Below are 26,893 nucleotides of genomic sequence, written 5' to 3'. Positions count from 1 at the left end.
GCAATTTTGTGCAACACGTCACTGTGTGCGACCATCGCAGAAACCATTGCCCAGCGCGATTCCACCACGGTAAGTCGCTTACAACAGTCTAATAAGCAAGATGAATTCATAAGCATTATTTACACGTCCAAAATGAAGAAAATTACGAGTTAAAAAAAAAAAAAACATGTTCTAAGCCTAGATATATAGCTGTAGATGTATATATACAAAATAAAATTATGAGTAACGTTAGCCTATTTCCACATAAAAAAAACATGTTGTGATATATATATCATGTCCACATGATGTAGTCCACATATATTTTGGACGTGTAACTGCTTATTGAGAATTTATTGGGGGAATAGTAATTGGGGACATTTAGATGATGTGATTTTCTCTCGATCATCGTGGTTCACACTCAACGTCACTGTAATGTGTTAGTAATAACAATATTATCACTTGGTCTAACGTTATACTGCACATAACGCTGCCTTTATGGCGAACCCCAGGCACATGTTACGCGCCTTTAAAAAAAAATGTTAACTTACGCGACTTTTAACAGTAGCACAGGAAATAGAAACAACGTGAATCTGTATTTATTTATCCTAAGCATTTACAAGAAAATGGGAATCACTCACTATTAGGGTACACTTTTTAAATCTTATATCAACAACACTACATAATTAACATTTTCTGTTGTTCTCCATGCAGATCCTGTCAAACATATCACCTGTCGAACCTATCCGAACCTGATTTTCAAAACCCAAAGGCACTTTTAAGAGCCAACCTCTATCTCTTCATTATTTTCTATATCTTACATCCTCTCTTTCATCCTCAATCTTTATCTATCTCACAGTCTTTATCTATTGCTCTTTCTTTCCTCCCTGTCTGTCTTTGTCTAGCACTACTTGTCTGTCTTACCCATCTTTGTCAGTCTGTCTGTTTGTATCTGACTGTCTGTCTGTCTGTCTGTCTGTATCTGACTGTCTGTCTGTATCTGACTGTCTGTCTGTATCTGACTGCATTGCAATGGCCACCAAGCATAAACTTGATTCAAAGGATCCCCACTACCAAGAGGGGAGACGCATGGCTCTGGAGCTGAAACATGAACACATTCTAGCTGAAGCCAAGGTTAGAGTTTTTGTACACCTCAATCATTTTATAAAAACAAACATAAATTAAAGTAAAACGTGATGAGGAATATGTAAGAATGATGAGTGCAGAAGATTTTATACAGGTATATTGCATGATGCATCCTGCCATGTTCTGTGACGTGTTAATAAGGGAATATAATAATAATAATAGTAGTATATGCAGTTCCATCCCTCTGAGTTACAGAGACTTGGAGAATCTATTCCAAGGCTCATTTAAGCTGTTCAACACCTTACTAACACACTATGTTGTGTTTTCCTTTCACAAGTTACCTGCCTTTTGGTTACCGTACTTTTATCAACATCAGTCTTACAAGAAATATTCACTCCAATACACAGAGAGCAGCTGATGAGAGGAAACGTGTACGAGACCCTCCACACACCTCTAAAAGGGACTCTGTAGGACGTGGTAAGCCGAGGGGGAGGCGAGGAGGGCGACGCCATGCCTCCGCTACAGGTTATATCTGAATTATTTGACATTTGTAGGAGGAATTTACAATGATAATGTTGGACCAACTCAAATTAGAACACTGTAATTGTTTATTGAGAGTTTAAGATATTCAAATAACTAAAAAAACATTAGTGACACTATTGTAGAAGACACTACCAAGTACTTAACAAAAATATGTCTGATTTCATAAATTGTTTAGTATATAGTTTGAAAAGAAGAACAAGAATAGAGTGTGATAGCCTAACTTGTTCTTATTCTTCTATGTGCTGTTTTACAGCCACATACCCCACGGTTGAGGGCTCCCTGTCATCCAGTGTGGAGGTTCCACTTACTGCAATCTCAACAAAACTAAATCCTCAAGGGGAATTTGGTAATTCACAGTGATTAATTTAAGCTTGCACAGTATAAAAAAAGTGTTCATTCTAATACTGATCAGTTGACTTTTAATTGTTCCTTATCTAAATTATCCCTTACCGCTTTATTTTTGGATTTTCTTTACAGAAAAAAATATGGAGAGGCTCTCTGATATTTTGGCGTCATGTCCTTCTGCTGCTCAGCCTCAAAGTAGCTCTGCATCATCATGGTCTTTTCGGCAGCAGAAAGCCTCTGAGCGCTGGAAAGAAGCAAGACCATACCACCTAAAATGCCTTATTTCAATAGAGGCTGTTGGTCATCCCCTGTGTTGCCTTTGCAACGAGCCTGCTGTTATTAGGTTGGTTTTCATTAATATCAAACTTCAATTACCCAGGGTAGGTTTGCAGAGTGCCCTGCTTTATAGGCTAAGATGCATGTCTTTTGGGATGGGAGAAGACTTAGATACCCAGATGAAAAACACATTAATGAGAAAAGTACATCTAGGACCTTCTTGCTGTGAGGTGACAGTGCTAAACACTGAGGCACTACGCAATCCTATACAATAAAATCAAACCTAGTAAAAGGTAAATAGCTTAAATAGAGTGTACAGTACTTTATATGAGTTATTCATATAACATATAATAATGTATTATATTATAATATTAATTTTATATATATAATTTTCTCCTTAGGTGCAGGGAGTGTCTTCCTGAGGAGTGGTTCTGTGGGGACTGTGATGTATTGCATCACAAAAAACATCCACTCCACAACAGGGAATGCATGATTCGTGGTTTTTTTGAAGCCATTCCTCCGACCACATGCATCATTAAAGGGGAGGATGGATATTGCACCCATGAGCAAGGTACGTTCTCACGAAAGCTTTAATTTTGCTGTTCAATGTGTGTCTGCAGACAGTTACAGATAATCTAAATGATTGGTTTTCCTTCTTTTTGCCAGCTTGCATTTTGCCAACTGTGAAGGTGCCAGACTGCTCCTGTGGAGGCACAAACTTCACTGTGTTACCAGGCAAACCAGTGATTTTAATTACCATCAATGGTAAAAAAAATAAAATAAAAAAATATATATATATATATATTGTAGATGTGATGTTTTTCACACTATTGTGCTGTGGCATTGTGCTTACAATTGCAGAAGTGACAGAAATATGGAATAGCACATGGTAATGTTATTAACTGAAACAAAGACAGATGTTTTTTTTTTTTTTTTTGTCCTAGCATCTTTCCAGCATGATGTCCAATCAACACAGCAGTGTGGAATTTAGTGAATTTGAAAATATAAATGTGGGATTATAGGAACTTGCGCAATGTCTCTTAACCATTCACAATGTGCATAATGAACTAAGTGTTGTAAAATTAAGTATGTGGTAAATGTGTATTATATTTTTAATTATTTTTTTTTGTTCCAAGGGCGTTTTGACTTGCATCAGCCATTGTATGAATGTCAAACATGCCAGCAGCAGTGGACCCCTGACTTTAAAGACCTCCTAAGAAGTGGATATTGGCCAGCCTCCGTCACCAATTCCACACTTTATACACTGGACCTCTTGAGCTCCTTTCAGGAACTCAAGATCATCTCTCCGGGATTCTCCAGACAAGCCTTCGCAAAGCTGCTGGAACATCGCACTAAGTGTGGAGGAAGAGTAAGTGTAAATGTTATTACCATTTTATAAAAAAAATTCCATAAGCAGACAATATCAAAATACTATTTCATTCTATATATTTTCCAGTCTGGATCTATCAACGGCGATGCACTGCAGCGTAGCTTCTTAGAGCTTTCGTATGCATCATTTGAGGAAGACCAGCTCTGCTGTAGTGCTCCTTTCACCTGCCCAGCCTGCACACCAGAAATGTTGGCTGTTTCAGCAGATGGAAACAGAAAGCTATATCGCTTTCGCCGAAACGGAAGGTGATCTTTCTTCCAGTCTTTTTATTGATTTATTTTCTTACTTCATATATTTCATGAATGGATTTTCTATTTTTCTTTCTTCCTCAGCTCTGATGATCCTGGCTTTTTTGAGGGGCTCTTTGTGGCTGAAGACAGCGCGGTGTCTAGATTTGTCGACACCATACAGAAAGCAGTGAAAAATGCAAGTTGACAAAATAGTTGTTACAATAATAAACGTAACCCCCACTTCAATTACTCCTGCATATCAATTACAAAATCAAAATGCCATATATTGAATGACACCATTGCTTTTATTTGATTTGTCGTGTTTGTTTTGTGTTTCATAGACACAGGGAAGAGGCACATGTGGGGACTCCCAGTGGACAGCAGCGAGGGAAACTTCAAGGAGGGCTTCAAAATTGGATGAAGAGGGGATGGAGGTTGCTGTGTGTCGCCATGGGTTCCTTTTGAAAGCCCTTAATATGTACAGGGGGGAGATATTTGCCTACCCTCTGTACCTTCAGAAGGAGCTCATGCCAGCCAAGGCACAATTCTTCGCAATGGACGTGGCATGCAAATACTGGCCATACCTGGAGAAAGTTGCTAGTGTCCTTCCTGCTCTTCAGGAACTGACCACTATGAAACCCTTTCTCAGTGTAATGCATGCTCGAGCCCATGCTACTAAGTGTGAGGTGTGTATAATATTTTGGCATCTTATGTACATTTGTAATATTTACAAGCACATTAATAATATTAAATATAAGTTAAGCTACACTATGTTATCTTGTGTTTTTGCATAACCATTTCTTGCATGGAATGTAATGCCCTTTGATGCAAATTGTGGTTTGTGATATTGGGCTATATAAATAAAATTAAATTGAATTTCTTCCACCCTTTACTAACAGATTAATTGGAGTGGCAGGAACCAGGAAGGAGCAGGGACTACCGCTGGTGAGGAGGTGGAGCAAGTGAACAGCTACCTCTCACGTTGTGCCCTGACGACCAAATATATGTCCAAAGCAGGTGACCGGAGTTTGCAATATTCTTGTAAAAAATTTTTAGATTGATCATCATAACCTCATTATTTGCTTTCAACAGCACGGGTGGACATGCTTACGTTGCATGCAATGGGGTGGAACGAGAAAAAAAATATCTCTTTACATCAGGCACTTTCCACAAGATATGTGAAGGTAAGTCTCATATTAATTGTTTTGTGTGTCCTTTTGTTGTGTTTACTTGGCCTGTTGTTAATCAAGTTTTAATCCTTATTATTGTATAACACTGTTCATCAGACTTGTCAGAGACTCCATGATGAGACTGCAAGGCTAGCTGACCTAAAAACAGAGCTAGATTGCACAGATGAAGTGGTGTCACAGTGGCTATCTGATGTAAAGGAATGGGCAGCTGGTGGTAAGCATGACCAGATAAAAGAAACAACAAACATCCCTTTCTACAATCTAAATTTTATGTTTGATATTAAAGAGCAGCAAAAAATAGTAGGTTGATCATCATCTAATGTGATGCCACATTTATGATGTCAGGTTTATTAGTATATTCCAGTTTCCTGCAGGAAGTGCACATACAAAGTTTAAATAAGTTTGATTAAAAGGTTTTACATGAAATTCAAGCAGAGAAACGGTTCTGTGTTGTTTTAACAGTGAATTTGCTTTCGTTATATCTTCTACAGAGACACCTGATACATCTCGTGCCAGTCAAGGCACCACACACAGAGGACTTCAGCAGTCAATTGAGGGGCTCTACCTTAGTGTGAGGCACCGGAAGCGAACCCTCTACCGTCAGAATGGTATAACTATATAATATAATATAATAGGTTGATAAGTTCAGGCTACTGTATGCATCCTACTCCACCAACATGGAATTAGCAAATAAGTGTAGTAGCACAGTTCAGCTCAATCGTTGAATTCTGTTCTTTAAATGACCAGTCTGTAGGATTTAGTGGTAGGAATTAGTGGCATCTATCAGTGAGGTTTGACGATTGCAACCAGCTTCCCTCACCTCTATCTTTCCAAGCTACGGTAGCCGACGAGAAAATGTGAGAGGTACTATCTAGTGTTTGTTTGTCCGTTGTGGGCTACTGTAGGAACATGGAGGTGCAACATAGAGGCCTCCGTGGAAGGGGAACGTATTTAGATAAAAAACTGCCAATTCTAAATTAATTAATGCACAATTATTATTTTCAGGCAATCATGAAAATCATGCAAATAGATTCCCCCCTAAATGTTACACCTTGGACAATTTGTTTCCCATGTCAGTCTACATTATAATTTTCACATACTGTATTTCATTATGTTTTCAATAACTGCAGCTTTGCTTTTCAATTTTTTGGTGCTATAATTTTTTTATTGTTGAAGAGTTCTGTCAAAAACCTCTGCCTCTGTACTTCATGTCTTTCTAGACAGCAGCAAGTTTCGCCATCGCCTTCGAAGGAAGCTGGCAGAAGACAAAAAACTCCTTCTTCAGGAGATACAGAAATACAATGATCTTGTACTAGAATCGGCAACAAACATTGACGTAGCTGTGGTGGAGCATTCCCTAACTGGAGAGAGTACTGTGTCTCAAATATGGCCGTGGGAGGTTCATGGCAGTGGTATGTCTGTTTGTAGATGCTTCACAGGAATTTATTTACAGTTCTGCTTTATAGAGTATACTGAACTAAGGCATGCATGTTACATATTGAGTGTTGTAATATTAATTTAGTTTAATGGTGTATTTTCAGTTTTCTTATGTATCGATTTGATTAAAAAAAAGTCAATGTTTGCAGTGATTATGCAAGATTGTCTCATGGATACATGTAACTGTTATTGATTCTTAGCAAATATTTCGATCAAGAAACGAGTGCACGACCAAGTGATGTTAACAAGGCGACTGCATGAGGAAACAAGCGTTTTGGTGTTGGAGATGGCACAACACTGCACGTGGTTGCAGAGCCTGGCAATGGTTCTCAAGAACAAGTTGGCTGAGGAGGGTAAGTTTAATTAAAACCCTGTCCATCTAATGTGTTTAAAAAAAACATACAAAAAAACACATCAGTCACAGAACTTGGATGGAGTAGAACGGTTATGGCTCTCTTTGCCGTGGTCCTTTGGGATATACATAAAATGGGGATTACAATTGTTACTGTAGCTATGGTAACAAGTCAGTAAGGTTGTAAAGATTGATGCTTGAAAGATGTGCAGATATGTTGTATTATGGCTGTTACTTGAAAGCGTAAATGAACAAAAGAATTTTGACCATTGTAATTTGTGTCCTGATATGTTACATGGGGTTAGCATAACATCAAGATTAATCTTATTATTATTTCCTCCAGTCAACATAGAAAACCTTGATGGTCAGGAACTAACACAATGTGTTACTTCAGCATAACTGTAGTGAAGAAGAAAACTGTTAACTTAAAACAGCTATCAGACATGGGCACAAAACGCTTATATGCTGCTTTGGGCCTCCCTCCATAAAGTCATCTCAGTGAGCCGTCATGTTGCCTCAAGTCGTTTTATACAGAAGCTAGCCTGGTCCCATGTCAGCGATACACATAAAAATGGCAACCATCCTGCTATGTAGATTTTAATAGGTTAGTTCTTTGGCCTTATTGAATAATCTTAACATAGTTTGTCTTTAATGTAATCTCTTTTGTATTTTGAGACGTAGACAAGGGAAATGAGGGACTTTGCTGTCTCTTAAGAAGAAGACTGTCAGAGGTGTCAGAAAGGTTCCAAGTGGTCCTCCAACAGTATAAGACTGCCTTAGGTCCTGAGGCCTCTGTCCTTCTACATGTTGAAGAGGAAGATCAAAGTGGCCTCAGTAGTCCAGACACCAGTGAGGATGAAGAGGAAAACACAATTTAGGTCATTTATTTATTTATTAATATGTATGTTTGTTAGTTTTTGGAATAACCCCCTAATACTGTTATTCTTAGTAATTTATTTGTGTATTTTATTTATGCTAAAACAGCTGAAATTCAGCCTCTTATTATTGTTTTCTGTATTTCCCCAGATGGAAGCTGAACGAAGGACTGTGTTGAAGGAAATGGACTTGCCCTATATCTGTGTATTATTAGTATGCTGATTTACCTCATCAAAATCTGTGTGCATTATATCTTGTTGAAAATTCAAACTGTAGGTGCGTCCCAATTCGCATACTATCCATCCTAAATAGCATTCGAAAATAGAATTAGTACGTCCCAAATCGTTGAAATGAGTGTTCCAAATATACCCGGATGGTCTACTATTTCCGGTCAGAATCCGAAGTGCAGATCGATGCACACTATAACGGCTAATATTGCCCACAACCCATCGCGCGTTGGACGAGGATTCGGTTAGAACTACAAACACGAGTGAAAAGTGTTAAAAAACTACAGACATGGAGGACGCGTGAATCCAGCGGTTATGTAGAGAGGTTTAGATAAAGGGGTTAGAGTGATTAATTATCAGTATCTAACCTGACGAAAATGTATTTATTCAGTGTTGTCTACATTATATTGCATCTGCAGATGCATTGTGGACTTTTGTAAAGATACGTTTTAGCCATTAACTTTTACATCATTATATTCAAATTGCAAACACATGAGGAGAGTCTCCGCATGAAAGACCCACGACTGGCAGATCAACGTGCAACTACATTTCTCTCCGAAACGGTAGAAAATAAAATTAGATTGAATGGAGAATTTTAACAAGATGATTGACAGGGCAGTTAACGGTGACATGATGCACGCGACAGATCTGTCCATTAAGATGACAAAGTAGTATGTCCCAAAGCTAGTATGTCCTAAATTTAGTAAGCACATTGCACAGTTCAATGAAGATGCACAAACCTACCAGTATAGGTGCACCAATCTTAGCCAAAAATGTCAACTTAGCATGTATGATATTACCAGATGTAATTACTGGGCTCACATGATATTTGGGTAGTGTATTCATACTCTTTTAAGAGAGACTCCCCTTGATTGTGGTGACCCTGTGACCTTTCCTTTTGCACCAACATCAGGCCAAACTTTTGACTTGCATACAACAAATGTTATGAACCAATTTTTGTATTTTGCTGAGCAATGAATCATGTCATTTTTGTTGACCTCATGACATTCCCTGTAGCACAACCATTAGACCAGAATGTAAAATTTGACATTGTATTTGATATTGTCTAATTGTGCAGATTGCCATGAAATCTTGTAAGCACATGATGACTTTGGTGACCTCATGACCATTCCTTTATCATCACATTTAGGCCATGATGTAAAAACTCATTCTTGATTACTTGCATTTCTCCACATTTACTTATTCTGCGGTGCAGCAGCAGTGTCTGTGTCTGTCTATGTCATTTTTTTTTTCAGAGGCTGCCTATGGATCGCTATTTGATTGAGTGTATTATACTGTAGGATATAACTGTTGTGTAATTTTATATTACTGCACAGATGCATTATAGTATGTAACAGAAAAATACACTGTTTTTTTGTTATGATTATTCTTTATTGTATATTATTACAGATGACTTGATTCTCTTTTCTGCTGGAGCTTTTCAAGTGAACTTAACCTCACAGTCCAGTGTTTTTTAAATACAGCCTTATGGCTTGTTTGACAAATATGCATTTGGTGTATTTTCAGTAGTATTGTTGTAAAAGACAAGAAATAAAGTATTTCCAAAGATGAGCATTTTATGTTTTTTTCTTTTTCATCCATTATTATTGAAAAATAAGATTTTATATTTTTATGGTTGATAAAAGTCAATAGCTGGAGAAAAAAAACATCACGTATTTATATGTGGAATTTTTTTTAATTTAACATCACACTGCATTATTAATTCATTACTTTAATGCATGTCTTTTTACTTATTTTCAAACCAACCTGGCTTGTAATTAAACAAGATCGATCTAGTATAATAAGTAATGTGTATCTAAGGTGTGTTAAGGCATGTTACAGTTTTACTCGATTGCTGAAACACTAACCCTAACCCTAAAATTTCAAAACCATAACACCATTCATCAAAAAGCACACCCTTTTCCCCAAACTATAAACACTATTCCCCAGTTTTGACACATGAGTAAGATTTCTTGAACTTTCACTGCAAAACTTTACACACATATCCCTTCATTTATCATTGCCGTACACAATGTTGTAATTTAGAAAGCACTAGCATTCAGCACAGCTTCAGCTCAATTAGCACACAATCACCCAGGAGGAAACACAAAGAGTCAAAACTGGTCACACAGCAATCGAGAACCTTCAATATATCGATGAAAGGGATAAGATGAGAGGGGGAGGAGAAGGGGGAGGGCAAAAAGACAAGCAGTCTCAGATGAGATTTGTGCCTTTTTAGTTGACCATGTTCTTGTCCATGGTAGGCTATGACTAAGGAGGCTGGGCGACGAGTACAGCCAAACTTGAGAGTCACTTCACCGTCGCTTCCATTACAGTTTTTCTCAATTGTTTACACACAAATACTGGTACTTGAGACACAATGAGCACAACATGTAACGCATTCACGAACCCCCTGAACCAATTCTGCGAAACTACAAGGACAATTCCTGCTTTACACTCAAATTGCAGTTCTAAAACCATTTTCAAAACACTACACACAATTCTCTGCTTATGGCACAATTTTCATGCAGAAAATCTCTTGTTTTCACAAGGAACACACTGCCATTCAAATATGCACACTGACTCTTCATATGGGCAAACACCCGTCACACAGTTTTACAATTAACAATCAGAGCTTTAGCATAAAAGAGCAACAGGTCAGCTCTTCAATGGGGCAATGGATGCCAACATTTTTTACTGTAAATGTACACAGGCAATTCTTCTGTTGTTTTGTATGTAGACAACTCTATGTACAACTTTTTAATTGGTTGGGATGTACACTGTGTACATTGTTTTTGTGGGAACAATAAAATGTATTTGTTACCGTGTATTTGTGTGTTCTGAGTATAAAAACAATATTCTCAGATATTTTACAACATTTATGTATGTACTGTCTGTAGTAAGTGTAACACTGAACAAGAAAATACCTAAGTCATTATGATGGATGGAGAAGAAGTGTTTTCCATTCATCATAGTGTTTTACACTGAACACATCAGTGTTCAACTGGTTCTTATAAATGTCTATTCATATGATGGTTTGTGTGTGTCATTTGAAAACAAAATACCATTTTGAGAAGAAATAACATTGTTTTGAATGTAAAGTTTCATTTTGCAGGAGAATTGAGGGGTTTTGCCCATTGTGTGTGTGTTTTTTGATTTGTGTGTAGAGTTCTGAGAATATGAGGCATGCTTTCAGAAAATGTGTGTAAACAATCAAGAAAAACTGTATCAGAAACTTCAGGGAGGAAAAAAGGTACAGTAGGGGTCAGACTGCTCTCTACTGTAACTTTTGAGTGCTGTACTCTGTGCTGTGACTACACATACTGTACATGTATGGTGGCTGTTGCACTATACTACTTTAATGAAAAGAAATGCATCAAATTGCCTCACATACAGATATATGCTTCCATTTTATAAAAAGGATGCATTATCAGTGCTTCTAATTTTGTAGGACACGATGGATTGGAAGAAGTCTGCCTGCACATTTCATTTCATGCGTCCCAGGGGATTTTACCCCCAATGACTGGTTAGGACCAAAGATGGGATGCTGGAGCAGAATCATCTTTATTGGTGTTATTTGGTGTATTGTTTTGTATTAAGGAATGAAAAAAAAAAAATTTTTGTTGTGTTTGAATTTTTGAATTTTTGAATTTTTGTTGTGTTCATCATGTGAAAACGTTTTTGAAGGAGAGAACCACAACCAACATCGCTTGCGTATTACCGCATTAGTTTTTGTAGTATTGGTTTGCATGTAGCCTATCTCACCAGTGTGTATTGTAGAGTGTGTTTGTTTTTGAGATTCTACATGGCTCCTAAAAAAACTACAGTTTGTGTATATAGTGATAGTAATGATCAAAATAAAAAAAAATCGCTAGGATCTCAGGTCATTAAGTATATTTAACTGATATTGTAGTTGTAGGACAACCATCAGGGCCATCTCCAATGTACGCTATTTATAAACTACAATTCCCACAAGAGACGCGCCATAGAACTTCTTACAAAGTGTACAAATCAGCCACCATACTTGTAGTTCTTCTGGTTTCCCGACCAGGGTTATAAAAATGTGTCTTTACTATTATATATATCAAGAAACATACATTATACAGCCAAAACATACATTATGCTGCATTTAGATGATCAGGGTGAAACAAAATCGCCAGGATTTAACATCTGTGGTTTTAGCTGGTAGGCTATAGGCTGTAGCCTACAGTAGAAATGAATTCGAGTTTGTCGGCGGGAGTTTAGTCCTTCAAAGAGCGACCTTTAATTTTTTATTATTATTATTTAATTATGGCCTCCACGTGTTTGTTTTGCCCCCTGCCCTGATGAATGTAATAAACTGCTGTGTATAAATATGTCAGCATTAGGAGACAAAATGTGCGATATACTGTCCAGATCAAGACCTTCACAATAAATCAATATTTGTCTTTTAACTAGTGACAAAAACTGTTCTATTCTAGAAGCTAAAATCATGGTGATCCATGTATCTTTATAATTAAATCAGTGTGTGTGTGTGTGTGTGAGAGAGAGAGAGAGAGAGAGAGAGAGAGAGAGAGAGAGAGAGAGAGAGAGAGAGAGAGAGAGATCACGTGTGTGAGAGAGATCAAAGTGTGACAGATGGAACTGGTACTTCAGCCAACAAGCGGCTCCGCACAGTTCTATGCTTTATCTTTTGAAATATATAAAACCATTTATTTTATTTGGATTAAATATGCATGTTTTTTTCATCAGATTTACCAATTGTTATAATTTGTTTGTGCTGGTCAATTATGAACAATAGATAAAACTGAACTGCAAGCAAAAACTTGGGGCCGAGGGGTCACTGTTTCAAATATTTGAGGGGCTCCTCCCCAAACAAATGTAACCTCACTCCAATTTTTTTATAAAACTTGAAGGCCCTGATTAAATTATATATAGGCTACATTTTCATTTAAAAAGAATCCACTTGTAAAGTTAAACAAATTCCACATATAAATATACTCAATGAAGGTTGTTTCTTTTGTCTCAACCACATCATCATATTGTTTTGAATTTGATGTATGGAAAAGTAAAAACAAAAATTATCATCTTTTGCAAGTGTTATCATAGTGTATTTGTGGTCTTTCACAAAAATATAAGTGAAAATACACCAAATGCTTATGTATTGCTTTATTACTCACAAGAGGCTTAAAGGGTGATCAAACAAATTTATTGACAAGGTGCATGACAAGTAGAAACTATATAGTCTTTGGCAATTGGAACACATCGAAACATCGTTCTTTTAAAGGTGTACTGTAGAGAAATGCATGATATGAAGAGGGATATCCCCTACATGGAGCCGACACTGGTGGTGGTGAAGGGGTGAGTAGCAATGCTGAGATCTGGATGAATGTGGAGCTCTTCTCCTGATGAGCACAGCGGAGGGACCTATGACACGATTGGCTCAAGAGGGTTGAGAAGAAAATACATTTGGTTTAAGACGTAAAACGCCCAGTCAGCTGATGAGTTTGGAGTAGAAGAGAGTGAGAGAGAATGTAAAAGATATAAAGTAATGAGTGAGTATAAAGAAGGTCAGTCTTATTTGTTGAACTTCATATTTAAGCTTCATGTCAAACAAGCCATAAGGCTGTATTTCTTAACAGTGCACAGTGAGGTTAAGTGAACTTTGAAAAGCACAGACAACAGAACATGAAATCAAGTTACGCGTCAACTGTAATAAAATAAAAGTGCAATGTATAATCATGAAATATGAAAACATGCTTTTGAATAACATCTGAAGAAGAAAATTCAGTTGGATTAAGTACATTTCTAGTACAGCCCTCTCGAGATTAAACTCCAGGTCACATTCTTGGAGATTTTCACCTTTTCATTACTACAGAAAGATGAGATACGACTTCAAATGCAAAACAGAAACAATTGAATAAATACGCTGAAACCAAAATGGAGTTCAAAACATACATTTTATTTATTTTCATTATTTCGGAGAGAATCCTTTGGCTGCCAGGACTGGGCCCACTGCTCACCACTAAAAACAGAAGGGAATTTTTAGGGAATAACAGTTTAATTTTCCATCTATGAAGGACCACCACCTTCATGCATGCATTAATGGTGGTGGTCCTTCATAGATGGAAAATGAAACTGTTATAGTTCTGTAATGATGTGTGCTTTACACTTGTTATAATGCTTGTTTAATCTGAAACAGAACGGATTAATAGAAAAAGTATTGTAGCCAACCCCCCTATCTCTAATTCATAAAGCAGAAGAACAGAGAAATACTTACCATACTGGACAGGGCTCCCAGTCAACCAACATTTCTGCTTTGCCCTATCAAGAAAAATAAATAAATAATTCCATTCTTAGCATAAGGCTATTATGTCTGGTTATAGGCACTGAGTTTCATTGATACAATGGGTCATTATTTTCAGTAGACACTCCTTTCTAAACTGTAATTCAAAAAAGACCAAACACATAAAAAGCATCTACCTAACAATTATGGTATGTATACTGTAATATGTATTTGCCAACTCACAAGGAAGTTTCTAAATCCTATATTGCACTCTGCATACTGCCTACACTCTGCAGTTCCTTTATGACTGTCTAACCTTTCTCACTCTTTCTCTTACTACACTCCTGATGGGGAAAGCCTCTAGGCGAGTGTGGTAGGAGCAATCTGTGAACAAAAACACGTTTCAAATACTTATTAGTTAGTTTAGGAACAAAATAAACACAACTATGAAGACTTACAACTATGAATCACTTTGTGATTTTCTAGGCTGATATGGCTAGGAACTATACTCTCATTCCTGCGTAATAATCAAGAAACTTTGCTGCCGTACCATGAGTCCAGCAGACGTAATGATATGACGCAGCGCCTGAAAATAGTCCCCAGCTCGGTAGACTAGGGTCGACCATTTTCAGGCGCTGCTACATATTACTGTATTTTGACTGTACAACTATGGGGGAGTTGTAAAATGAGCCTATTTCCAAAAAAAGTGGAGTATCCCTTTAAGTAGGGAGCAGACTTGCAAGGATGACAACAAGTGATGTTTATCACTAATCAAAACATGTACCATGGAACCAAATCACTAATTTCCAATGTGGTATGCTTGCTTGAATAACCATACTACTGCTAAGCCACAGCTCACAACTGAGAATACTCCACTGCTGCTGCTTCTACTACTACAATGCATTTTGGTCAAATTAGACTAATTAAGCCTGTTGGATTTTATAGGTTGTCAATTGTACTAATCTCACTATTACTATTATGTACTACTATTATTATTATTATTATTATTATTACTATTCTATATCTATTATGAATAATCATGGTTATGTGTGCTACGCTGGACTAGCTGGACTGGTCAAGACATTTACATATTGTTGCCCTGTTGCGGGTCGCTAAGTCGCTTTGGATAAAAGCTTTTGCTAAATGATTAAATAAATAAATAAAATTTTGACTAATTGTCTGTTTTAAGTAGTTAAAAAAAAGCAATGGAACTATAGCAAATAAACCGGGGTAAAAGTTGCAATGTATAGCAAAGTATCAATCATTGCATTTACATGCAATGCACTTACTCTTTTGTGACCTTTTCCTTTCCGGCATATGCCTTGGTCCCCCTGTGAGAAAAAACAAAAAACAAAAAAACACATTTACATTAATTAGACAAAATGCACTTTGTAATGTCTTTTCAACATAAATATGTGTCCCTGACTCCCTGGTGTGTCTAGAGAGTAGAGACCCCTGAAATATGGAAAAAGACCATCCTCTATTTCAGTTAATGTGTCTGCAAACACGCTGTTTATATTTGGCTCCACATTTTACATGACATGCAGGCTGAGGCTCATTAGAATAGTAATCATAGTAGGCTTATAGAATACTCCATCTAAAACGACTCGTTTCAGACAGGGTCTGCATAAAGGACCAGTTCAAGATAAATAAGGATTTTTTTTTAAGGATAATGCAAAGCTACTCTAGTGGACTATCAGAACAAAAATATAGAACTGGAAATTAGCATAATAGGTCCCCTTTAAATTCTATTTGCGTAATTCATTTATTTACTTAAAGGGTTAGTTCACCCAAATATGAAAATTCTGTCAGTAATTACTCACCCTCATGTTGTTCTTCCAACCCCGTAAGACCTTCGTTCATCTTCGGATCACAAATTAAGATATTTTTGATTAAATCTGAGAGCTGGATCACATTTCCATAGGCTACTAAGGGATTGAAACTTGCTGGCCCAGAAAATGTATTAAAGAGATTGTTAATATAGTCCAAGTGACTCCAGTTGCTCAATCTTAAAGGAGTCATAACCTGTAATTTTCACTTTTCCACGAGAATCAATGTATGTTATGATTGCCTAACGATTATACACTGGCCGGGAAGCCGATATTTAAAAGTGAAGCGTTTGTTTACCCCAGGATTCATCAACCAGCAAGCGTGCACGCGCACTCAAATACGAGATTTTAATTTCAGCCCCGACTTGACGTCATGACGGGGCAGGATATACCATATATGGACACCGCAGACCTATGCCGCGGGAAGCCTGCCCTGCCCCTTACCCCCTCATATTCAATTCAGTCGCGAAAGATGCAGAAACGTAGTGCACACGTGAGTTGCTCTGTTGTTGACTGCCAGAATCAACATGTAAATGTGTTTTCTCTACCAAGAACGGACCTAGCTATCAGGGACCAGTGGATTAAATTCATTTTTAATGACGCGGTTCCTACAACCCTTCCCACTGGCTTAACGTTTGGTGTCTGTGCTAACTAAACATTTTACGCCGGAATCCTTCACAAATTTGGGGCAATATCAGGCGAAGTTGGCATCGAAGCTCGGGAAAAAGGGGCCATTTTCAACAATCAGAGACTTGCCTGCAATTGAAACGGTAAAGGCCCGTTCACACCAAGCACGATAACTATAAAGATAACGATAAAGATAACTATATATGTGTCCACACCAGCGACCGATAACGGACTTTTTATTCTAAGCACGCGCGCGCCCGGATGATCCAGATCCATTTTAAATGCGCGAGACCTTTAAATTAGAATGGATTCTGATTGGCTGTCAGTGTTTTATCGTTCGACAGCTGGAAAAAAATCGTTCTGAAAGTGATCCCTATGATATCGTTCCTCATATCTTTATCGTTATAGTTGTGGTGTGAACTCTGTTATTCTTTAATATGGAGAACGATTTTTAGAATTATATCTTTATCGTTATCTTTATAGTTATCATCCTTGGTGTGAACGGGCCTTAAGACTGTGTTTTTATTGCTCTACTGTGTGTAACAAACAGCAGCTAACTGCTAATGTGGCTATTGTATGCTAGCGGGAGTATTAGCTTCGAGGTAAACATGAATGTTGGAACAACATGAGGGAGAGTAATTACTGACAGAATTTTCATTTTTGGGTGAACTAACCCTTTAAGAGAATCTGCTTGACTAATGAGCTATGGTAACAGTTATCAGAACCACCAATAATTACCCAACAAACATTATTTACATACCTGACTTTTTCTTTTTGCGACTTGCAACTGTGCCCCTGGCTGACCCTGTGAAGACAGCAATGGGTTTGGAGAAAGAAAATTACTCATATACCAAATAAATCTTTAACTTATTATTTAAAATACTGAAAGACCACAACGTCGCACAAGTGTGGCAGTACATGTATTAATAGGTGTAAAGTACATGTAGTCTTATTGCGATTGAATTAAGGTTGCTCCATTTACTCCACGTGTTTCACTTTCTCGCTTATGTCCATCCTGTTTGTGATAATCCTAATTTGTTTCAACAAGAGCTGATCCTTCGCTGACTTGATCAAGGAACGCAAGGGGTGGGAAAATGGTGGTGTGGTTGTGAGCATGAAATGTGCTCATCAAATTTCATAGCAATCTGATAAATTGAGATATGTTGCCTTCAAGTTTAGTGTGCATGGGACACTGACATTCCCAATTATTTTGAATATTCAAATTATCCTAATATCTTTAATCTTTAATTTTGGCCAAGTAATTTCAGCATTCGATTAGTAGCATTTTTTTTTACTTTTAGATTTATAATAGACTCACAAAATTCCTTCCAAAAGCCCTAGTACAGAATCGGATAGACCATCTAATTATGTAATATCAGATCAACTTTTCTAGCAGATTATCCATGGAAAATGAGAACCTTGTGAGTTTTAATTTATCAACCAGCAAAAAAGTTATAGCATGGTGTGTTTGAGTTCATTTCCCCTACTTGACATCATGCATCCTGCATTGTGACTATTTCACATGCACACATTGCAATGTCGATGCTGAAAAGAGCCCTAACCTGCATCAAGCTCTATGGGGGAAATAAACTGGAAGTCAAGTAAATTCAAGGTAACCCATTGGTCAAACACTTTAGGCCTTTACAAATATAAACTGTAACTCTTTAAATTTGTTCTAATTACCTTGCCCCTCCATTGGGCTCGTCTGCTCCACCTGCCCCTCCACAGGGCTCGTCTGCTCCACCTGCCCCTCCACAGGGCTCGTCTGCTCCACCTGCCCCTCCACAGGGCTCGTCTGCTCCACCTGCCCCTCCACAGGGCTCGTCTGCTCCACCTGCCCCTCCACGGGGCTCGTCTGCTCCACCTGCCCCTCCACGGGGCTCGCCTGCTCCACCTGCCCCTCCACGGGGCTCGCCTGCTCCACCTGCCCCTCCACGGGGCTCGCCTGCTCCACCTGCCCCTCCACGGGGCTCGCCTGCTCCACCTGCCCCTCCACGGGGCTCGCCTGCTCCACCTGCCCCTCCACGGGGCTCGCCTGATCCACCTGCCCCTCCACGGGGCTCGCCTGCTCACCTTCTTCCGGTTGCTTGTTCTCCAATGGGTCACAGGGTGTGAGATGCAGCGTAATCAGCTGATCATCATTGCCACTGGAATCCTGGGTCCAACCTGTGCAAGTTAAACAAGTGTTGTGTTTTGCTTATTTAAAACATAGAGGTTAACCATAAGCTTGATCTGTACCTGTTTTAAGTTTTAATCTGTTTGAATCATATAGGCCTAGTCCAAATTTTGCCCAACCAGATTTGAAGGCACTTTTGATTGCAGGAGAACTATTGAGTGTCAACTGGATGTATTAGATATCTGCAATATATTTGATTGATTTCCAATGACTATAACCAATACAATATATCTTTAAGTCGGGAAAATAAAACCCAAACTGCTCATAATATCTATTCAAAAAATGACAAGTATAATGTTTGTTTACAGTCTGGGTTATGCCTCAAAGTTAGTAGCAGTGTAAGTTTTTGGTGTATCCAGCCAACATTTGATTGTTTTCTTTTTCTTTGTGTTATTTCTGGTAATGCTCTACATTTTAGCGCCGTCCTTGATATTGTTTTATTGAATATATATATATATATATATATATATATATATATATATATATATATATATATATATATATATATATATATATATATATATATATATATATATATATATATATATATATTATCATTTAATTCATTGACCCAGTAACCAAAACGTGTCTTTGCGAATTTCATGTGTTCAATTAGTATGTCCAGATTTTTGTGATTTACAAAAAATTAAGCTCAATGTTAAATCTCCTTTAAGATAATAAAATCTTTTGCGCTCTCAACACAAATTGTGAACTGTGACTTTAAGATACAGTGCATGCATCTCACCTTCACAAAGGTATTCATAAAATGAACCTATCTTCTGAAGGTAGTCCTGGGCATAGGCGGAGAGGGTGCAGCGAGGGGTTAATATTTCACACTTCATTTCTTTTTTTTTGGTCTCCTTTCCAAGAAGCAGAACTGGCTTGTATCCAATGGCATGGAGTTTCTCAAGCTGCAATGACAACATTGTGTATTTTTGCTGTTTAATGAAATAGAAAAACAACATAAAAAATAACTAGGAATATTAATTATTAAGAAAATATAACATTATTAATGACAGCATCCAGGTTACTGCCATTCAGGATTTTTAACCTAATAGTGAGTTTTGCTTTTGTAAAACCAAGTATGTGCAAACAGGAAGGCTCATACAGTAGAAGCAAAAAAAACAAATATATATAGAAAATAAGGTTAAAATATAACTTTTTGTAATATTAGGAGCTTGGGTTTTGCACCTACGTTGATAAGATTATGTAGCCATTGTGCAACTGGACAATGACAATCTAAAGATTTATTTTAAAAAGGCAGAACCTTAGTGATAACATGACCAAATGGGTGAATGCTGCACATATTTACAGTAGACACGTGCACATTGTTGTTTTGAGTAGTACAGTATGAATGCAGTTCATTTGTTATTTCTCATCCACTCGATAAGAAAGTTTGATTATTATATTGCAATTCTGTCACAATACATGCCTGTATTTGTTATGAACTCAAGAATTCCTGAGTATCAATTATATTTGCTGTGTGTTCAAATTTTGCTCTGGTAGATCATTAAGGTCTGTGATGTGTTATGGTGAAGATGTGTTTACTTTAGGGTATTAGCCTACCACTAAAATAAAAACTAAAAATCACAATTACATCTACCTTCAAATTTGATAGTTAAATTGTACTTTTAAATTAGTTCTGATGACACAGGGAGGACAAAGTATCATTAGAAAAAAATAATTTAACTTTATCTATATTGGCAAAAAATACTGTCTTTCTGACCTTGCGCTGGCATGCTCACTTAATAACAAATGGTACCACTGAATGTACTTCCTAGATGATCTGGAAAGTTTAATGTCATGTATGAAATTGTACGTACCAGGATATTGGCTTCATCCTTGATGGATGCAATGTTGTGGTTTTTCTTACGACCAACCACCCATTCATCTCGCTTCTCATCAAACCTCTGAAGCTTCTTCTTGAGGCGCTGCTTCTGAGGTTGCTCCTTTTTACAGTGTGAACAGACCTTTTGTGCACAAAATAAAATGCCCTGACAAAAAGGGCAGTTCTTTTTTGTAGACCCCCCCGGCATTATAACAGTCAGATACAGACAGACAGACAGACAGACAGACAGACAAAGATGGATAAGAGACAAGTAGACAAAGACAGACAGAGAGAAAAGAACGAGCAATAGATAAAGACTGTGAGATAGATGGAGAGAGAAATATAGATATTGAGAACAGAGAGAATGTGAGATATAGAAAATAAAGAAGAGATTGAGGTTGGCTCTTAAAAGTGCCTTTGGGTTTTGAAATCAGGTGTGGCTATAGGTTCGGACAGGTGATGTGTTTGACAGGATCTGCATGGAGAACAACAGAAAATGTTGATTATGTAGTGTTTATGTACCCTATTAATGACCCTAATAGTGAGTGATTCCCATTTTCTTATAAATACTTAAAATAAATAAATACAGATTCACGTTGCTCCTATTTCCTGTGCGCGTAATTTTTTTTTAAAGGCGCGCGCGCGTAACATGTGCCTGGGGTTCGACATCCCAGATTAAAAGGCAGCGTTATGTGCAGTATAAGTTTAGACCAAGTGATAATATTGTTATTACTGACACATTACAGTGACACTGTGGGTGAACCACGATGATCGAGAGAAAATTACATATTTTAGATAACTAACGTTAGAGTTAGCATGTTGAAGTTGGCTATCCATTTAGCAAGCCTAATTTCACAGGATTTTTTTCTGATAATGAGCAAACCTTGGACGGGCTTTAATTCGTTGCCCTAACGTGTAAATCATGTGAATCTAATATGGCAAATGCATCAATTATTTATAGCAAAACGTGATCGTTACGTACGAATGAGCCTAGCAACTTACCTGGAAAGTGGTTTGAGCGCAATGAGAAATCACTGAAGAAATCACCCAATTACAGGGCGGGCTGGCTCCGTCTCCATAGCAACGGAAGCTGATGATCATGGGTAATACTGGAAACAAATAAAACTGATGGCCATAACACATAGTATTGTTGAATTATCAAGCACACTTTCGCGTGTGTGTTGAAAAAAGATGAGGATATCATTAAAAGAGAATCGGTGGCGGGTCCTCAGTTTTATCTGTCGTCATCCATAGTAACGGTCGATAAGGCTCGTGGGAAATGTAGTTACTGTTAGATTTGACACGCCAAACCGATGGAAAACCGGTATTTTTCAGCAAAGAAACAGGAATATTTAGAAGCAATAGCCGTAACTCAACTTTGCACTCGCATTCAGGAATAATATACATATTTTTTTAATGTAAGGAAGCACTGACGATGGTTTACAATGTTGAGTAGCCTACCGATTATAATTTAAAAAGCAATAAAACAAGGATTAAAATCTCCTGATTAAATGATGGGCAAAGTAGCCCCTAAAGTTTTCTAAATGAATCACAAAAAAAAATAAAAATAACAATACTGTGTTTTGAAAGAAAAACGTGGTGCAGGCACGAAAAAGACGTCCCATTGAAATACATTAGATTGAAAGTCGTGCTGAGTGACACGAAAAAAGGAAGGAAATTCGTGCCCATGGACACGAATCAATTTGTGTTGAGTAGCCTATACCGAATATAAAGTAATAAAAACGAGGATTGAAATCACCTGATTAAATGTTGAGTAATGTAGCCCTTAAAGTCTGCAAAATTAATAACAATTGAGAAAAAACAATAGCCTACCGTGCTCTCGAAAAAAAACGTGGTGCAGGCACGAAAAATACGTCCCATTGAAATACATTAGATTGAAAGTCGTGCTGAGTGACACGAAAAAAAGAAGGAAATTCGTGCCTATGAACACGAATCAATAGATTCATGTTGAGTAGCCTATACCGAATATAAAGCAATAAAAACGAGGATTAAAATCACCTGATTAAATGTTGTGTAATGTAGCCCTTAAAGTCTGCAAAATTAATAACAATTGAGAAAAAACAATACGGTGCTCTCGAAAAAAAAACGTGGTGCAGGCACGAAAAATACGTCCCATTGAAATACATTGGATTGAAAGTCGTGCTGAATGACACGAAAAAAAGAAGAAAATTTGAGCCCATGGACACTAATAAATAGATTCATGTTGAGTAGCCTATACCGAATATAAAGCAATAAAAACAAGGATTAAAATCTCCTGATTAAATGTTGTGTAATGTAGCCCTTAAAGTTGGCAAAATGAATACCAATTGAGAAAAAACAACTCTCGAAAGAAAAACGTGGTGCAAGCACGAAAAATACGCCCCATTGAAATACATTAGATTGAAAGTCGTGCTGAGTGACACGAAAAAAATGAAATGCCTTTGGACACGAATAAATTCGTGTTGAGTAGCCTACCGAATAGGCTACAATACAACGAGGATTAAAATCTCCTGATTAAATGTTGAGCAATGTAGCCCTTAAATTTTGCAAAAGGAATAGCCAAACATTTGAGAAAAAAAATAGTGTGTTCTCGAAAGAAAGACGTGCAAGCACGAAAAATACGTCCCATTGAAATACATTGAATGTCGTGCTGAGTGACACGAAAAAAATAAGGATATTTGTGCCCTTGGACACGAATAAATAGATTAATGTTGAGTAGCCTACCGAATATAAAGCAATAAAAACGAGGATTAAAATCTATTGATTAAATATTGAGTAATGTAGCTCTTAAAGTTTGCAAAATGAATAACAATTGAGAAAAAAAACAATACTGTGCTCTCGAAAGAAAAACGTGGTGCAGGCACGAAAAATACGTCCCATTGAAATACATTAGATTGAAAGTCGTGCTGAGTGACACGAAAAAATGGGGAAAATCGTGTCCACGAACACGAATCAATAGATTAAATTTCGTGACTATGTCACGAACTGCCGTGAGACTGGGTTGTGAATAGCTGTGTGTGGTTGGAGTGCTGAATGATAACGATCATGTCAAAGAGGGTAGGGTTCAGGTCTCAGAAACAAATCAGAACATTCCATCTTAACCATCTGGATGTCTTCCATAATGCCACACACTCACCGATTGTGCTTGTAATGGACCTACACCAAAATCAAACTTGGCACCACCCATGCAAGCATTCTTGGCCCCGTCTCTGTTGCTCTGCGTGTGAGGTGGCCCATATCAGGACCAAATGTGCTGCTCATTGTGTGTGTAGTGTTCTGATGTCAGGTGGAGATAGAACACGGAGTGTGTGTGCGCATGTGAGTTTTGCTTGTGTTGTTTGTTGTTTGTGTACTGTATGTATATAGGGGTTAGTGTTGACACGCTCACGCTTGTGTGCATGATAGGTTGTGCATGTATAAATATATGTATGTGTATATGCATGCATATAGATCTGGGTGAGATTACATTATTAAAACAGGCAAAGTAGCTTGCAAAGTCTTGTTCTGTTCAAAACTGGCCTTCGACCAACAGTCTGTCTTCAAGGGGAAAGCTTATCGTGAACATGGCTAGAGACGAGGTGTAATTAGCAGTGTTATGGCAAATGATGTTTAATAGCTGTTGAGGCTGTTAAGACTTTTTTGTGGTGACTAAGTCAGTAATTGATGTAAAACGCTGCCTGTCGAGATATACTGTGATGCCGAACCGCAATCGATCACGCGCTGGCTGCTGTTATGTCAGGGTGTGTCATGGAATTAATTATTATGTCAACTAAACTTGATTCACCTAAACAGAAACTTCTTGTGGCTGGTTTTATCCTCAAGCGTACACAAAATGCATAATTACTGTCACATTTTGACAAATCCCTGTTATGGTGATGTCTCTGTTACTTTGACGGAGGCTTGTTCTGCAGCAATCAGTCACAGTCTTGCTTTTACTATCTGATTGAAAAGAATAAAATTTGGTACATTGTAATGTTACACCTTCCTTGTACTGAAAACATGTTTTGCAGGGTTTGAACTAGTGCCAGCAATTAACTTTCATTAAGGGGCAATATTTACCTCCTGTAACTGAAAGGGATTAATATTCTTTTTAAAAAGTAGAGTCGACCACTCATGCCAATATTTCAGACAATGAATAACAATAAATTCTCATTCTGAACAATTATTATTAATAAAATCAACATCAACATCAAACACAAACATAATAATATCAATATGTAACACACCTCTGGAAAAATATTGTACTACTTTCTATGCCTAGAGTAGAATATTTAAATATAAATATGTAAAAACTTTCTTCACATTTAAATATAAGTATTTTTGCGTTGAGCCCTGGTTGATTTCATTCATGGATTTTTATAATGTTGAAAATACCCTTATGCAAAATTAAATTCAAAAATTTATAATTTTTCCGTGGTCCATAAATGAATTTGATTTGTTTTAACAGGGCAGATAGGGGAGGTCAATGGCTTAAATATATTAAACAGAAATGTTAAATATGTTTGTCCTTTCTGTCTTTTAAATAATCAATTCAAACACAATTTTGACATGGAAAAAATGTAGCGGTTGCACTTTATTTTACTGTACATGCACATGCACTTTCAATGGACTTGCAGTGTACTTACCCATGAAAGAACTGAGTCATGTAAGGTTAGGGTTAGAGGTAGGTTCAGGGTTAGTACCTAGTTATTACACAGTTAGTGTCATTAGTACAATTAGTGAATAAGTCCATGCGAAACAGGACTGTACAATAGAATAGCTGTATGTTGGTAACTAATAGAATGGATGTTGTAAATTCCTATTGAGGACTGAGCAGGTCCATTTTTCTAATCCTCTGAGTGAAAAATTCGACCTGCCAGCACAAGGCTTGTTTTTTCTCAAAGCTGAGACAACCCTAAAAGCTTCCTACCTGAATCCTTTATCCAAATATTGAGAGAGACCCTCTTGATATTCTAGCTCACTGCTATTTACCCTGAGATTCCAGGGATTAACGCATCACTAGTCATTCCTTCAGAGAGAGTGAGGATAAGCTTTCACACGTTTCACCTGTTTAACTTACTAAAACTAGACAACCTTGTAGAACGGCAGAAAAACCTCAACTCATTACACTCGCATGGGAATTTTTGGGTTTAGCTTGAGACCCTTTTTTTTTTTTACTTAAGTACATTAAGCAAATCAATAGGACAAACAAAATAAATTAAGTGTAGTTTACTAAAGTTTTTTTTTTTTTTTTTTTTTTTGCAGTGAATAAGAATAGTAGTATAGCTTATTTGCAGTTAAAAGTAAGAATAAAATAAACGATTTCCTTTTAGGAGTGGAATAAATGATAAGCAATGTCTTCTATAAGAGCAAAAATACATCATAAATGACAAGATAAACTCAAACACAACAGTGCCTCATACAATTTCTGTATCACTCTTTGTAATATTTTACCCTCAGTTATACATAAAAATATAAACAATTACTATTCATTACTAAACTACATTATTTCTGATCAGTTTTTACAATAGTTTGCAATCTCAAAGGAATAGTTCACTTTGCAGAAGAAAGAAATGCATACAGGCTTGAAACAACTTAAGGGATGAGTAAATGATGACAGATTTTTAATTTTGAAGTGAACTATTCCTTTAAATACATTCCTAAGTCCTTTTTGAATGCTTTTTGGTCACACTTTAGTTTATGGTCCAATTCTCACTGTTAACTACAACTTTTGCCTCAATGAACTGCTAATTACTTCTTATTAGTCTGTAAAGGAGTAGTTAAGTTTAGGTATTGGAAAGGATTAAAATATGGTCATGGAGAATAAGGTTTTAAAATTTGCTGTATAAGTGCTAATAAACAGCAAATATCCTAGTAATATGCATGCTAATAGGTAAAGTTGATAGTGAAAATTGGATAGTGTTAGCGATTTTGAATTCATTTTACTGTATATTGCACCCTATCCATTATGACCTGGTCATGTGCGATTGTTATAAGTAAGGGCCCATTTTATGGACTTCTGTTCTGATTTCTCCATCTGTGGAAAGTTGTAGACCACTGGAGGACTAACCATCCCTTGAGTCTAACAACCCCTCATTGGATTCTGATTTACTCAGCTCTGTGATTTACTTGATTTGGCGAATATACTTTTCAGTATATTGATATAGTGTGCAGTATATTTATATATATATGATGAAATATGGTTAGTCAGCATTTGACTTCCTCTTTGAGTTGTGCCTGTTTGTTGACCTGAACTTCTCT

General features: G+C 37.1%; 2 protein-coding genes across 4 annotated transcripts; one reads left to right on the top strand and one right to left on the bottom strand.

Annotated features, from left to right (window-relative positions):
• The first annotated feature begins 893 nt into the window (after positions 1 to 893).
• LOC308679838 (uncharacterized protein) lies at positions 894 to 9,500 on the top strand. Of its 2 annotated transcripts, none has more exons than XM_081347613.1 (18): positions 894 to 1,110; positions 1,470 to 1,587; positions 1,859 to 1,951; positions 2,083 to 2,293; positions 2,628 to 2,797; positions 2,893 to 2,991; positions 3,363 to 3,595; positions 3,683 to 3,861; positions 3,949 to 4,042; positions 4,188 to 4,532; positions 4,746 to 4,863; positions 4,939 to 5,030; positions 5,133 to 5,250; positions 5,528 to 5,644; positions 6,257 to 6,448; positions 6,674 to 6,826; positions 7,501 to 7,703; positions 7,852 to 9,500. In XM_081347613.1, exons 1-17 carry the CDS (start codon positions 1,009 to 1,011, stop codon positions 7,701 to 7,703), a joined length of 2,637 nt encoding a protein of 878 aa, XP_081203739.1. In that variant the 5' UTR covers positions 894 to 1,008; the 3' UTR covers positions 7,852 to 9,500. The 2 variants fall into 2 exon arrangements, with proteins under 2 accessions (XP_081203739.1, XP_081203740.1); XM_081347614.1 differs by having other exon boundaries at positions 895 to 1,110; positions 7,507 to 7,703.
• Positions 9,501 to 13,743: 4,243 nt separating this feature from the next.
• LOC308679833 (uncharacterized protein) lies at positions 13,744 to 22,340 on the bottom strand. 2 transcript variants are annotated; one of them, XM_081347603.1, is made up of 9 exons: positions 21,656 to 22,340; positions 20,649 to 21,128; positions 19,571 to 19,736; positions 18,333 to 18,815; positions 17,410 to 17,454; positions 15,483 to 15,524; positions 14,510 to 14,577; positions 14,188 to 14,231; positions 13,744 to 13,932 (listed from the first exon to the last, which is right to left on the bottom strand). In XM_081347603.1, the coding sequence occupies exons 2-9, from the start codon at positions 20,859 to 20,861 to the stop codon at positions 13,869 to 13,871; spliced, it is 1,125 nt and encodes a 374-aa protein (XP_081203729.1). In that variant the 5' UTR covers positions 20,862 to 21,128; positions 21,656 to 22,340; the 3' UTR covers positions 13,744 to 13,868. The 2 variants fall into 2 exon arrangements, with proteins under 2 accessions (XP_081203729.1, XP_081203730.1); XM_081347604.1 differs by lacking the exon at positions 14,510 to 14,577 and having other exon boundaries at positions 13,850 to 13,932.
• Positions 22,341 to 26,893: the final 4,553 nt, after the last annotated feature.

This window comes from Scardinius erythrophthalmus (genome assembly GCF_964197995.2).
Source record: "Scardinius erythrophthalmus genome assembly, chromosome: 19".
Taxonomy (NCBI): domain Eukaryota; kingdom Metazoa; phylum Chordata; class Actinopteri; order Cypriniformes; family Leuciscidae; genus Scardinius; species Scardinius erythrophthalmus.
The sequence above is the reverse complement of the archived record's forward strand: the minus strand, read 5'-3'. Positions and strand labels throughout refer to the sequence as shown.